The 15267-nt window shown below is 39.6% G+C and overlaps 1 protein-coding gene across 1 annotated transcript in view; it reads left to right on the top strand.

Moving 5' to 3' along the window:
- Positions 1-15267, top strand: part of CENPP (centromere protein P) — a 226367-nt gene that overhangs the window by 8687 nt on the left and 202413 nt on the right. The window contains exons 2-3 of the mRNA XM_030847234.2: positions 9233-9414; positions 11969-12057. Coding sequence (XP_030703094.1) covers positions 9233-9414; positions 11969-12057 — 271 coding nt within the window. The remainder of the gene's footprint in view (positions 1-9232; positions 9415-11968; positions 12058-15267) is intronic.

Genomic DNA, 15267 nt, shown 5'->3' with positions numbered 1-15267 from the left:
TTAAGTTCTTAAGGTCTAAATGTGTCATTTAAGACCAATGTTTCTTTATTGATTTTCTCTTTGGATGATCTACATGTCGATGTAAGTGGTGTGCTAAAATCCCCTACTATTGTATTGCTGTCTATTTCTCTCTTTAAGGTCTGTTAATATTGTTTTATATATTTAGGTGCTCCTATATTGGGTGCATAAATATTTACCACTGTGTCCTCTTGTTGGATTAACTCCTTTATGATTATATAATGACCATCTTTTTCTCTTATTACAACTTTGTCTTAAAGCCTTTTTTTTTCTGATGTAAATATGCTACTTTAGCTTCCTTTTAGTTTCCATTTGGATGGAATATCTTTTTCCTTCCCTTCACTTTCAGTGTGTATGTCCTTACATCTGAAGTGAGTATCTTGTAAGCAGCATGATGGGTCTTTTGTTGGTTTTTAAATCTAGTCAGCCACTCTGTGCTTTTTGATTGAAGAATTTAGTCCATTTGTATTTAAAGTAATTTATGATAGGTGTGTGCTTATTGCCATTTTATTTTCTGGAAGTTTTGTAATTCCATTGCTCCTTTCTTCATCTCTAGCTCTCTCCTTTTGTGATTCGGTGATTTTCTATAGTGGTATGCTTAGATTCCTTCTTATCTTTTTTGTGTCTACTGTAGCTTTTTGCTCTGTGGGTACCATGAGGGTTACATAAAACATGTTTATAACGTCTGTTTTAAGTTGACAATAACTTAAGTTCTAACACATTCTAAATCTCTGCATTTTTACTCCCTCCCCCAATGTTTTATGTTTTTGATGTCACAATTTAGGTCTTCTTATATTGTGTATACCATAACAAATTGTTGTATTTATCGTTGTTTTTACTACTTTTGTTTTTCAACCTTCATATTAGCTTTCAGGTGATTAACCTACCACCATTGCACCATTAGATTATTCTGAATTCTTCTATATATTCACCTTTACCAGTGAGAACTACACTTTCTTGTTTCCTGCTTCTACATATTGACCTTTTGTGTCAGAGAAGTTCTTTTAACATTTCTTGTAGGGCCTATCTGGTGGTGATGAACTCCTTTAGCTTTTGGTTGTCTGGAAGACTATCTTTGCTTTAATTCTGAAGGACCACTCTGCCAGTAGGGTATTATTGGTTGGCAGTTTTTATCTGTCAGCCTTTGGATATATCATGCCACTTCCTTCTGGCCTGCAGAGTTTCTGCTGAAAACTCTGATAGTCTTTTGGGGTTCCCTGGTACATAACAAGTTGTTTTTCCCTTGCTGCTTTTAAGATTCTCTCTTTGTCTTTAACTTTTGATATTTTAATTTTAATGTGTCTGATGTGGGTCTCTTTAGGTTCCTCTTATTTGGTACTCTCTATGCTTCCTAGATCTGATGTCTGTTTCTTTTCCCAGGTTAGGAAAGTTTCCTGCAATTATTTCTTCAAATAAGTTTTCTGCCCCTTTCTCTCCTCTCCTTCAAGGACCCCTATAATTTGAAAGCTGGTCCATTTGTTGTTGCCCCATAAGTCTTTTAAGCTATTTTAGCTTTTTTTCTTTTTCATTCTTTTTCCTTTTTGCTGTTCTGATTGGATAACTTACATTGCCATAATTTCAAGTTCACTGATCCTTTTTACTGCTTCATCTAGTCTGATGTTGAACCCCTCTATTGAATTTTTCAGTTCAGTTATTGTAGTCTTCAGGTCTATGACCCCTACCTGGTATTTTCTTATAGTTTCTCTCTCTTTGTTGAAATTCTCATTTTGTTTATCCATTGTTCTCCTGAGCTCTGTGAACATCTTTATGATCATTATTTTGAACTTCTTATAAGGTAAATCACTTACCTCCATTTGATTAAGGTATTTTCTTGAGGCTTTATCTTGTCCTTTCATTTGGAACATATTCCTGTGTTTCTTCATTTCCTTGACTCTCTGTGTTTGTTTCTATGTATTAGATAAAACAGCCCTCTCTTGCAGTCTTGGAAGAGTGACCTCGTGTAGTAGATGAACTTTATTGTTCAACTCTGTCTTGGTTTTCTCTCAAACCTTGGTGTTGTCCAAGCAGCCTATTTATTCTTAGCTGCTCCCAGTAGTTGAGGGTACCTCAAGACTTGTCAGTGTCGCAAAAGGGAGGTTCTCAGTCAGCAGGTAGATTCAGGCTGATTGGCAAGAAGAAGCTCAGGGAGGAGCTTTTTTTTTTTTTTGGCAGTACGTGGGCCTCTCACTGTTGTGGCCTCTCCCGTTGCGGAGCACAGGCTCCGGACGCGCAGGCTCAGCAGCCATGGCTCACGGGCCCAGCCGCTCCGCGGCATGTGGGATCCTCCCGGACCGGGGCACAAACCCATGTCCCCTGCATCGGCAGGCGGACTCTCAACCACTGCGCCACCAGGGAAGCCCCCAGGGAGGAGCTTTTAAAGTACACAAATATACCTCGAGGGAAGACTGCTCCCTCTGCCCTGAGCCCTGGTAATAGCCAGGTAAGAAGTGTTTCTTTGTTTGTTACTTTTCTTTCGAAATCGTGAACATAAGCCCTGCTGGCCACCAGAGCCAGGCTATAAAGGGATGTGTCCTCTGGACAGCATTCACAACAGTTGGGGTGCACAAGCCCCTGTCTTGGAGACACTGATGACTTGGGGCCTGGTCAGATGGAAAACATGAAGGGTAGCATCCTCTGGCCTCCTCAGTCTCTGCAGAGGATTGTAATTGGGCCCTGAATGTGTGTTTAATGATAAGCCTGCCACTCAGGTTCCAGTTCTGAAGACAAGCTTATTTGTCTCTTTCACAGTAAGATTAGGCCTGCGTTTTAGTCTGCTATATCTCCACTGTGCCCTGGGGCCATTAGTCATTTAAGAACTATTTCTCCTTTTGTTACAGTGCTACGGGACCCACAATAAGTTCTGCTGTAAGTTCTGTTGACTGCCAGAGCCCAGTGAATAAGAGGTGTCCAACTGGGCAGCAGCCACAAAAATCAGGGTTCCAAAGAGTGCACAAACTCCTTTCCAGGAGATACTGGTGATATGGAGTAAGACAGAGAGAGTACAAAGATGATGCTCTGGCCTCTTTCTTTGGAGGTATTTAAGTAGGCTCTTGTATGATGTTAAATTAGAAGTCTTCAGGCCAAAGCTTTAAGGTAAGGAAGTAGGCCTCTTAAACAGAAACACTGGTTGCTTTTTTGTTGGCTGCCTCTGTGCTGGGTTCCGGGGTAGGGGGTAGGTGAGTCTGCATGCATGAGCCCTTTAAGAACTGTTTCTCGGTTCCCTATAGTGGGGGTCCCCAACCCCTGGGCCACGGACCACTACCGGTCTGTGGCCTGTTAGGAACCGGGCTGCACAGCAGGAGGTGAGTGGCGGCAGAGTGAGTGAAGCTTCATCTGTATTTACAGCTGCTCCCCACAGGTCACATTACCGCCTGAGCTCTACCTCGTATGAGCATTATGGTAAGTTGTATAATTATTTCATTACATATTACAATGTAATAATAATAGAAATAAAGTGCACAATAAATGTAATGTGCTTGAATCCTCCCGAAACCATCCCCGCCCCGGTCTGTGAAAAAATTGTCTTCCATGAAACTGGTCTCTGGTGCCAAAAAGGTTGGAGACTGCAGCCCTTTAGCCTTGTGAATCTCATGGACCCAAGGCTTGTTGGCTTTCAAAGCTAGATATTTTAGGGGCTTATTTTAGGGCCTCTCAGGTGCTGGTCTTAAAATTTGGGGTGCCAGCTGTGCTGTTCACACCTTTCACTCCTCAGGGAGCAGGTCGGGGTTGTTAGTCCCTCTTGATTGTGGGTTGCCGTGCAACAGGTGGCTTTTATGTGGATTGTGTCTCAGCCTCTACTATCCATTTCAACATAGGCTTTTTCTCATTTGCCTGATGTGTAGGAGCTGCTCAGCTAGTTTTTGGGTTTCTTTCAGAGAAAATTGTTTCATATGTACGTGTAGATTTGGTGTGACTACGGGAGGAGGGTGAATTCATCATCCTCTTATGTAGCCACTTTGAACGTAGAACTATTTCTCCCTTCAACTGTCTCAGTTTTTGCTTTGAAATATAGTCAGCTCTGTATCTGCAGGTTTCATATCCACAGGTTCTGCATCCATGGATTTTGGTATTTGTGGTGAGTCAAGGAACAAATACCCTACAGATACTGAAGGAAAACTGTATTTTGATATGTCATTAGGTTTGTAAATGTTTATAATTTTTATGTCTTGCTGTATTGAACCTTTCATTAATATATATATATATTTTTCTTTGTCTCTTATAACCTCTTTTGACTTAAACTCTATTTTGTTTGATATTAGTATCCCCAGCCCTGCTCTCTTTCGGTTCCTTTTTGCATGGAGTATCGTTTTCCATCCTTTCACTTTTAGTCTTTGTATCTGAAGTGATTCTCTTATAGACAGCATATGGTTGAAGCCTGTGGTTTTATCAGTTCTTCCAAACTCAGTCTTTTGTTTGGAGGATTTAACCCCTTTACATTTAAATAAGTACTTATAAGGAGAGATTTATTTCTGTCATTTTGCTCTTTGTTTTTCTTGTGTGTGCCCTTAAGCTCTTTTGTCCCTCATTTCCTGCATTTCTGTCTTTTGAGAAGTGCTTAAATTTCTTTCTCATTTGCTTTGATAAACATTCTTTAGCTGTTTTCTTTGTGGTTATCAGAGGGATTATAAATAATATGCTAAAGTTACAACTCTCTTAATTTGAATTTATACATACCTCATTTCAGTAACATACAAAAATTCTGCCTGCTTACAGCTCCATCCCCACTGTTTTTGTTTTTTTATGTCACAGAATTACATCTTAATACTTTTGTACCCCTGAACATAAACTAATAATTCTTTTAAATGCATTCACTCTTAAATTTTATAGAAAACATGGAGTTACAGATGAAAGTTATAGTACCTTCAGACTAATAATTTTTTAAAATGTTAAATCATGTAGGAAAAGAAGTTCAGTTACAAGCCATTGTTACCATACTAGTAGATTTTATATGCCCATATACTAATTTTATTGAGATCTTTATTTCTCCACATGGCTTCATGTTATTGTCTAGTGTACTTTTATTTTACTTTACAGGACTGCCTTGAGCATTTCTTGGAGGTCATGTCTAGTGGTAACAAACTTCCTCAGCTTTTGTTTATTTGAAAATGTGTTGATTTCTTCCTCACTTTTTTTTTAAAAAATATTTATTTATTTGGCTGCACCGGGTCTTAGTTGCGGAGCACAGGATCTTTAGTTGCAGCATGTGAACTCTTATTTGCAGCACGTGGGATCTAGTTCCCTGACCAGGAATCAAACCCAGGCCTCCTGCATTGGGAGCTCGGAGTCTTAGCACCAGGGAAGTCCCACTTCCTCACTTTTGAAAGAAAATTTTGCCAGAAGGATTGTTGGTTGATGGTTTTCTTCGTTTAGCACTTTGAATGTATTGGCCCGCTGTTTTCTGGCCTCCAAAACTTCTGATGAGAAATTTGCTCTTATATTATTGAGGATCCATTATATGTGATGATTTGCTTTTCTCTTGCTGCTTTCAAAATCTCTCTTTACCCTTGGTTTTTGAAAATTTGATTATGTCTCATTGTGACCCTCTTTGAGTTCATCTTATTTAGAATTAGTTGAGCTTTTTGAATGTTAGCCTTCATGTCTCTCATCAAGTTTGGGACACTTTTTACCATTTCTTTTTTTTTTTTTTTTTAATTTTTGGCTGCATTGAGTCTTCGTTGCTGCATGCAGGCTTTCTCTAGTTGTGGCGAGCGGGAGCTACTCTTTGTTGCAGTGCACGGGCTTCTTATTGCAGTGGCTTCTCTTGTTGCGGAGCACGGGCTCTAGGTGCGCAGGCTTCAGTAGTTGTGCCATGCGGGCTCAGTATTTGTGGCTCGCAGGCTCAGTAGTTGTGGCACGTGGGCTTAGTTGCTCTGCAGCATGTAGGATCCTCCCGGACCAGGGCTCGAACCTGCGTCCCCTGCATTGCCAGGTGGATTCTTAACCACTGCGCCCCCCCCAGGGCAGCCCTTTACCATTATTTCTTCAAATAGTCTTTCTTCCCCTTTTCCTCTTGCTTTTCCTACTGGTACTCCCACAATGCATACACTGGTCCTTGTGGTTGTGTCCCACTCGTCCCTTAGGCTCTGTTTGCTTTTCTTCAGTGTTTTTTCCTTCTGTTCCTCAGTCTCCGTTTCTAGTGTCTTATCTTCAAGTTCACTGATTCATTATTCTGTCTGCTCAAATCTGCCTTTGAATTCCTCTGGTGAATTTTTCATTTTAGTTATTGTACTTTTCAGGTCCAGAATTTTTTTTGGTTTTCTGTCTTTATACTGATGTTTCCATTTTGTTCACAAATCGTCTTCTTAACTTTCTCTACATCTTCCTTTATTTCTTTGAGCATCTTTAAGACTTCTGTTTTAAAGTCTTTGTCTGATATATCTGCCATTAAGTCTTTTTCAGGGACAGATTCTTTTGAATATTTTTTTTCTTTGAATGGGCCATGCTTTTCTGTTTTTTGTATGCCTTGTGATATTTTGTTGAACACTGGACATTTTAATTTAATAATGTGGTAACTCTGGAAATCAGATTTCTCTCCCCTCTTCCCCAGTGTTTGCACTTTTTTGTTATTGTTTTAGGTTGTTTTGTTGTTGTTGTTGTTGTAGGCTGTCTGTGTGCTGAGGATCAGCCTGAAGTGTAAACTTAATGTCTAATTATGTCTTTTCTGAGCTTTTACTTGGGTATGTGCAATCATTTTCTAATTTTCCCCACATATTTAGTTTGATTTTTCATGTCCTAGTCTTTAATGTCTGACTCCTGAAAAAGAAAAGACAAAAATGATGGTGGGAAACAAAAAGCAACAGCTCTTTAAATATTCTTAATGCTACCTCAGCCAGAGGGTAGGGGCTTGCAGCAGTGACTACCCTCCTCTTTGTCTGCTTCTCTGTGATCAGCAGCCACAATCAGCAACTGGAGCACAGATACTCAATATTTGGGGGACAGAGTCCTTTTTGCCCACTCTTGCTCCCCTAAGCTGTGTGCAGGTGGCTCCAAGACCGTGTGCACAGCTGCTTGCCATGTTGTTGGAGGGGGCGTGGGTAGCTACTACTGTGCTAAGAGCTGAAATTGCCCACGATTTACTGTAACGTATGTTTAAGCCTTCTCCATGAAGTTGCAAGCCTTCAGCAGTCTCCAGAGTTCCAAAAAAGTTATATCAGACAGATTCCGCCACTGCAATTGCTTCCTAGTTGGGGAGATAGGTTCCTGGTGCTTCCTACTCCGCCATCTTCATAGAATCCTAGATCATTGAGTTTTAAACTCAAGTCTTGTGTAGATTTGCTTTTAAAGAAAAAAATCTGCTTGTGAACATCTAATTTTGGGCAAAAAAAAATATGCTACTAAGACAAATTTGCAAATAATAAATAAAACTACAAAACCATAAAACCCATATCCCCAATTCATTCAGAATAGCATCATTAATTGTAATGGACCAGTGATGTTTTGCTCAAAGTAAATTACTGCTATGAATGAGAATATACAGGTTATCTTTTTATTTTGTGGTAATATATACATAACATAAAACTTACCATTTTAACCCTTTTAAAGTATATAGTTTAGTTCACATTGTTGTGCAACCATCACATCATTATCCATCTCTAAAATGATTTCATTGTCCCACAGAGAAACTTTGTACCCAGTAAACAATAACTCCCCATTTTTCCATTTCTCAGCCACAAGTTCTTTCTTGAGTTCTGCATATCTGTCCTTTAGTGTGATTACTTAGTTCTCTTATCAGTTTGCTCTGTTGGAAATACCTTGAAATTTTCATCCGTAGTTTGCTCTGTCATTGTTTAGTATTCACTTGGAAGGAACTCATTTATACAAAGATTATCTCTGTTCTTTTGTTCATTAGCTTTATCTATTTAATTTTCAAAAAGCAAATACAAAAGAGCATGTTGTAGTCTCTCAGATGACATAGAATATACTTATAGTGATATTTTAAATTAGCATTAAAACAAAGTTTAAAAAATTTCTACAGGCTTTATACAAGTTTTGAAATATGAGTGTGAAGATACAGTTAGGTTATTCTTTATAGACATGGTATATGGTCATAAGAACATAGGCTAATGTAATGGAATTAGAAAAGGAGGGATAGCTATGTGGGGGGGCAGAAAAGATGACCTCAGATCCAGATGTGAGAGGAGTAATAGAGCAAGGGTGACCCTCAAGAAATGGAACCTGCTATAGCAGGGGACAGATTTTATCATTAACAAGAGTAGGGAAATTTGAAGGAAAAACTAATTTGAAGAAGAAAACATTTGATGCTTTATCAAGTTAAATCTACCTTGCAGGAAGAAGAGATGATTAAAGGTGTGTTTTAGGAGTTACTGGCATAAAAGAGCTGAGATTAATCACCAGATATTCTTCTGGAATGAGAGAATGCATATTCAGAAGAGCAGAGGCAAGAGTGTTAGGGTTTTCTTCTAACACGGGAGACAAAAAGCAGGGACAGTGGAAGACCCAAGATATAAAATGAGAATCAGGATAATCATGCCCCAGAAGGAAAGGAAAGCATGTTTAAGATACTGGAAGTCAGCAGTGTAGAATGTGGCTGATAACATGATGGCAATAAAGGATTACAAAAAATAAAATATCATTTAATGCGATTATTTGCTGAAATTTTACTTTTTTCAAGGAAAACAGAGCTATGTTTTCAGTGCAGAATATCTGATTACAGTGTTGTTTAGAGATTATGCTATTCGTTATTTGTTTGGAATTTTTACCTCTATACTCTTCAATTTCGCAAGAATCTCTTTCTGAGTATAAAATGCTTTGTGATACTTCATTTGTTTTAGAAGTTGAAGCTAGATGATTTATTTTGTCTTTAGGTTCATCATATCTTTTAAAATAGTTTGAGGCATCTTGGGATATCAGACATTTAGGTTGGAACACTTTAAATATTCCAGCCTAAACAGACATTTTAATTTTACAAAGTACTCCTGTTATAATTTATTTTATATCTGTTTCTAATATGTAGGAAAATGGTATTATAACTTGGTTAGGTTTGTTTTATATTGAGATTAATGATTGCAGTGTTAGTAGCCACATTGGTTTTAAGAAAAATCTTACTGGCTTTAAGAAAAATCTTACTAGTTTTAATGGGAAGAGAGTAAGAAGGATAAAATGGGAATGGTTTGAAGAAATTTATAAATACTAGTTGAAACACTTATTAGTGGTTTCTTAATTGCAGTAATTATTTGTGGTATTTGCTTTTTAGAAAATCATTTCGAGAAACATACCAAGCAGATTCTGAAGGATGGGAATTGTCAAAAGATCTGAGAAGTCATCTTGGACATTTAGAATCAGAAATTCAGTTTCTAAGTACGCTTACTGGCATCAGTATAAGACATTACTCCAAGAAGACAGAGGACCTAACGAGCACTGAGATGACAGAAAAGAGTAAGCATTAGTTTCTTTCTTTCTTTTTTTTTTTTTTGGCTGCACTGTGTGGCATCTTAGTTTCCCGACCAGGGATTGAATCTGGGCCCACGGCAGTGTAAGTGCTGAGTCTTAACCATTACGCATCCAGGGAATTTCCAGAGTAAGCATTCATTTTAATCTAGAAGTGGTACTGAAGTTTACCTTATTATACATAGGAAATTGGTTGCCTTATCCCTGAATTAAAATTCTGCAAGATAATGATTTGAATGTGTGGTTGTGGTAAACTTGTTTTGTCAAGTGTCTATTCAATATCACAGTGTGTGTAATACTCTTAAAAGCTGCCTGAGGTAGATATTAAAGAAGACACAGTCTGTCATTATGTAACTTAACAGTCAAGTAACAGCCATAAGCGACTTTAAGAACAGTAGCAGCATTAATTTGTAAATCTTAGCTGTTGTTCACTACTGACATGAGAGCTGTGTCATCTGTGGTGCTCTGCTGCTATTGAGCATGGCCTTGTGGCCAAGATAAATATTTCAAGAACTGGACCATTTGGCAGAGGAGGGTTTCTGGTCCCAATGACTTACGTTTTATTACCAAGGATCTGTGATGCACTAGCAAGTAAGGGGAAGCTAATTCAGCTGTGCGATTGGATGTTGGGAACTTGGTTTAGAAGAAGGAATCACTTTAGGAAATGCTTCCTGATTTTTCCACCAAAATAACCCTCATGACCAGGGAGAGGAAGAGTGACCCTCAGAAGGTGGTGGGCAGCTCACCTCAGTGAAACTTTGAATTACGTGTAGAAATGAAATTTAGACACTTCAGGTACTTGAAAGGAATAGATGGAATACAGAGAATATGGAGAGTGAGATTTTACTGTACAAAAGTCTCACTCTTTCTTTTTGAGCCCCAGGTTTACCCCATCTGTAGAGGTACTTGGTGGTGCCCATTCAGAATGCCTTTGAATGGGCTTGATTCTGAGCTTTCCGCATTGCTGGCTTAGGTTTTAATTTTCCTGGATCTGCCAGGTTAGTTCCACTTTTTTATGTAATATCTAGCTTATCCATCTGATTTTCAGCTTCTAAAATTAGGTTACTCTCATCTTTTTCTCTTTATCCTTGTAAAATTGTGCCCTTCTGGGGGAAGGGGCAATATAGGGGTAGATTAAGAGGTACAGACTATTAGATATAAAACAAGCTACGAGGATATATTATACAACATGGGGAATATAGCCAATATTTTATAATAACTGGAAATGGACTATAACCTTTAAAAATTGTGAAAAACTATATTGTCCATGTGTAATGTATGTGTATTGTATAGCAACTATACTTCAGTTTTTAAAAAAAGAGAATTGTGGGGACTTCCCTGGTGGCGCATTGGTTAAGAATCTGCTTGCCAGTGCATGGAACATGGGTTCGAGCCCTGGTCCCGGAAGATCCCACATGCCGTGGAGCAGCTAAGTCCATGTGCCACAACTACTGAGCCTGTGCTTTAGAGCCCACGAGCCACAACTACTGAGCCCGCGTGCCACAACTACTGAAGCCCACTCGCCTAGAGCCCGCATGCCTCAACTACTGAGCCCATGTGCCGCAACTACTGAAGCCCGCGCGTTCTAGCACTCACATGCCGCAACTACTGAGCCTGCGTGGTGCAACTACTGGAGCCTGCATGCCTAGAGCCCATGAACCGCAACAAGAGAAGCCACCACAATGAGAAGCCCTCGCACTGCAACGAAGAGTAGCCCCCACTCACCACAACTGTAGAAAGCCCATGCGCAGCAACAAAGACCCAACGCAGCCAAAAATAAATAAAATTAAAAGAAGAAAAGAAGCTCTATCAATTTCTTTTTAAAAAAACTAAATAAAAATTAAAAAAAGAGAATTGTGCTCATTTAAAAATACCTTCATTAGCAAAAGTAGATGGTAATAAAGTCAGAATAATGGTTCTCTCTTGAGGGGGACGTAGTGTATAGCCTGGAAAGGGCATGAGGGAACGTTATGGGGTACTTTAAACTTTCTGTATCTTGATCTTAGTGGTGGTTACATGGGAAACACGTGTAAATATATACATATATATATATGTATATATATATATATATATACACATATATATATATCATGATGTGTACTTAAGAATAGGGCATTTTATGCATTTGAGTATTCATGTTATACCTAAAAAAATACTTTTGCTGTCATTTTAGTAAAGTTTTGAGAGTTAACTGAGGTAAATACATGGATTTAATTTATTGTCTAACTAGGTCTAGATAATGTTGAAAAAATGAAAAATATCTAACAGTTATCATGATTCAAGTTTGTCTAGGGTCATACTGACATATTTCTGTTTCTTACCTTAATCTTTGGTTAATCAATAACTAGAAAGTACAAGTTGTCTTTAATCTTATTTTGCAAAGGCCATCAATTTGGTGCACATTCTTCCAGGTATTTTCGATGCAAATACACTCTCACACATATACCCACGTATATTATAGGTATCCACACAAAATTAAATAATAGATATTTAAAAGAAATTGTTATTTTCAAACAAAAATATTTATTTTTATGATTTACAGGTATAAAGAAAGTTCTGCAGAGACACAGATTATCAGGAAATTGCCACATGATTACGTTTCAACTTGAATTTCAACTTCTGGAAATCCAGGTAAATTAAGAATACATGTGGTAGATAACACAGATTCTGCTGCTATGAAATAAAAACTCCCACACCCCAGTCTTCAGCAGTGGCTGAGTTGAGGAGACGTTCTTGAGCTAGGGCCCCCTCGTAGCACATTTGTGCAAAGTGGTACCATTAAAAATAAATTTTAAGTATGAATACCCCAGCAACTGCGTGCAGTAGGATTGTTGCTGAGAGCATAGTGCTTTATTGGAGGGCAGTTAGTAAGATATTCCTGGGCTTCCAGTGCAAGCCCCGAGGTCATGGAAACAGTCTTGGATGCCCTCAGTCATCAGCTGGTATCTCAGTCATCTACTATCTATTAGTTATCTATTGCTGCTTAACATTTTCTCCCAAGTTTAACAGCTTAAACCAACAAAACACATTTATTATCTCACCATTTTCTGTGGTTCAGGTATTTGGGAGCAGCACAGTTGGTGTTCTTGCTCAGGGCCTCTCCTATAGTTGCGGCCATGTGGGATCACTACAATCTGAAGACTGCTCAGGGCTGGAGGGTTAGACTTCAAGGTGGTTCACGGTTATGCCAGCAAGTTATACAGGATTGCTGAGACACAACATAGGAGGAAGATACTCTTGGTAGGATTTTCACATAAAATCAGAAAGCAGACAGAATATTAATGTGCAGCCCCTGGCCAGGATAGGGCAGAACAAGACTCAGACATCTTCAAAGTCTGGCTCCAAGAAGAATGGGATCCAGGCATAATTTTGAGAAATGATCAATCCTGGGCACATGCTTTGATAGCAGAAGGCAATTTCAACCCGTTGGTTTTATGAGTTTGGGCCTACAGGGAGTATGTGTAGAGGAGAGGAACAGGGAAGGGCAGGCACACTGCCTTGGCCTCAGTTCGTCAGATAACTAAAGTGGATGTAGACCAGTTGTCACAACCAAGTCATAGGGATCTGCTGCTTGCTTGCATTCACAGTCATGTGCCTGGGTTCCTCATGCTTATCCTCAGCCACAGAAACAGCCTCAAGTTGTCCCTTTTTGTATGCAACGGGAGTTGATGTCACATATCAGAAACTGTCCCCAACTAGTCAAGAGTAACTGGGTCCAGGTATCTGGGCCAGAGGTTTTGCTTCTTGAGAACTCTTTGCAGTCTATGTCCGTGGTTGTCACCACAGACCCCGGCAGGCTGAGAACTGACTGAGGGATATCTAGGCCTCTCATCTGATGGCAGAGTTTCCAGCTTGCTCCCACCTCAGAGTATCCCCGTTTAGTCTGTCAAAGTGACCAAGAACATCCACATCCAACCGGATGCCAAAGCCGGTTGAGTAGGATGTCATGGACATGGGTGATGAGTGTCCCTAGGGAAGGTAAACTGATCCCAGGTTGGCACCAGGCCTTAGAGCCATGCAGAGTCACCAAGATGATATTGTAGTTCTGTATGACCTCAAACATCGTCTGCTGAAGACTAAAACAGAATATGGACCCAAATGGGTTGATCTCGTTTAGGATGAAAAGCCCATGCCAGGACTCCAGACTTCTCCTTTGTGTGGCCCAGAAATTCCTGGATGTTGTCTCGTTGCATAAGGCTGCATAGTTGGACAACTGCCTTTTCTTTCTTTATGGCTAATGTGATCCTAAGCTCAGAGTGGTGAGATACCAAATGCTTACCTGCATTCTGCCCTCCATTAATGGCCAGGCCTATAATCTGTGTCGGGTTGGCAGAGTCAGAGGTTTGAGGTCTAGTTCCATGTCTGAGAACATCTGCACTATCACTGTATACATTGTCCAGGAAACTGCTCAGGGTCATCCTAGTAGCCTTGGGGTCCTACAGGCTTTTTCTGCTGTTGGCATTCACCTTTTTTATAGTCACTTCCTGACTTATCTGAAGAGAAGTTAGACTGCTAGCAAAATTAGGCTTATCCTTGGGAGGATGTCCACAAGTCCAACAGAGAAAAGAAAGACCATCCTCTGAAGTTGAGGTGAACGAGCTGCTCAGTGGAGCTATACATTCCAGGATAGGTTGTGGCCAGATTGATTAGTGTGCTCATTAGTGGGACTTTGGCCTGAGAGATAAAATAGCCTGGAATATTTTAATTTCATTTTGTTGAAGTTCCATACTCTGGTCACCTTAAGCCTCTGAAGAAAAGCATCAAGTGGTAATTTGATCACATCATGAGTTAGATCAAGGATGAGGTTTCAGTTTGGGGGCATTTTTTATAATGCGACGTGCTTCTTAAGAATGGCTATTACCTGACCAGAGGCATTCCCAGCATGAACTGGCACTGGGCCCCTGCAGCTCCCATAGTAGCTTAGCTTGATGGTCCTGGGTGGCCACCATGAAGCCACATAGACAGGACCAGAGCCATGTGGGCCCTACCATACAGGACCTGCTACCCCTGCTGTAGTGGCTATGCTCCCTACCTCCTACCAGGCAGTAGTGGCACCAGCCCAGACCTCACCTTTTAAGCTAATATTCTGATCCTCATACCACCAAAGCATGATTGAAAACTTTGTAACCATTTAGTATTGGCCTAAAGTTATACTGTTAGCTCACATGTTGAATGAATTAGAATTAGTTGAGCTGCACATAACAGAAAACTTAAAAATAAGGAAGGTTCAAAGTACTAGTTTATTTCTCTATTGCTTAAACAAAATTGCAGGATATGTTTTCAAGGGCTAGTATGGTGGTTTCATGATCATCAGGCTCTGCCATCACCCATGTGACTTCCAAATCATAGTGCAGTTATCACTTTAGCATTTCAGACATCGGGAAAGGGCTGGGCAAACCAGGGCTCACCTTTTCCATTGAAGGACACTTCTCAGAAGTTGTAACACCCATCATTTTCACCTACATTCTAATGGCCAATAAATTAGTGCAAGGGAGGCTGGAAATTTAGCCTTCATTATGCATGGCCATGTAGCCAGTGAAAAAATCGGAGCAAGAAAGAAGTACAAATATTGGGGACTACCAGCAGTTTCTGTCCCACATGCTTTAGGGGATGCAGGAAAAAAATATATAAGGAGAGGAGCAATTTATATTCTTTGAAAGACATAGAACACAGTAATTGCTGCATCTCTAAAGGGACATAAGTTGTCATTATATACATTTCAAAGTATGTAGATGCTTTTCAACTGCTTGGTTTTACCTAATTTGCTACAAAAAGAGCATGCTGTCCCAGGCTATGTTAAGAACACTCCCTTTCTCTCTGCACCTTTCCAGTTTTATGATT

The sequence above is a fragment of the Globicephala melas genome, chromosome 6 (assembly GCF_963455315.2).
Source record: "Globicephala melas chromosome 6, mGloMel1.2, whole genome shotgun sequence".
In the NCBI taxonomy this organism is placed as follows: domain Eukaryota; kingdom Metazoa; phylum Chordata; class Mammalia; order Artiodactyla; family Delphinidae; genus Globicephala; species Globicephala melas.
Note: the sequence above shows the minus strand (reverse complement) of the source record. Positions and strands in the feature narration are given on the sequence as shown.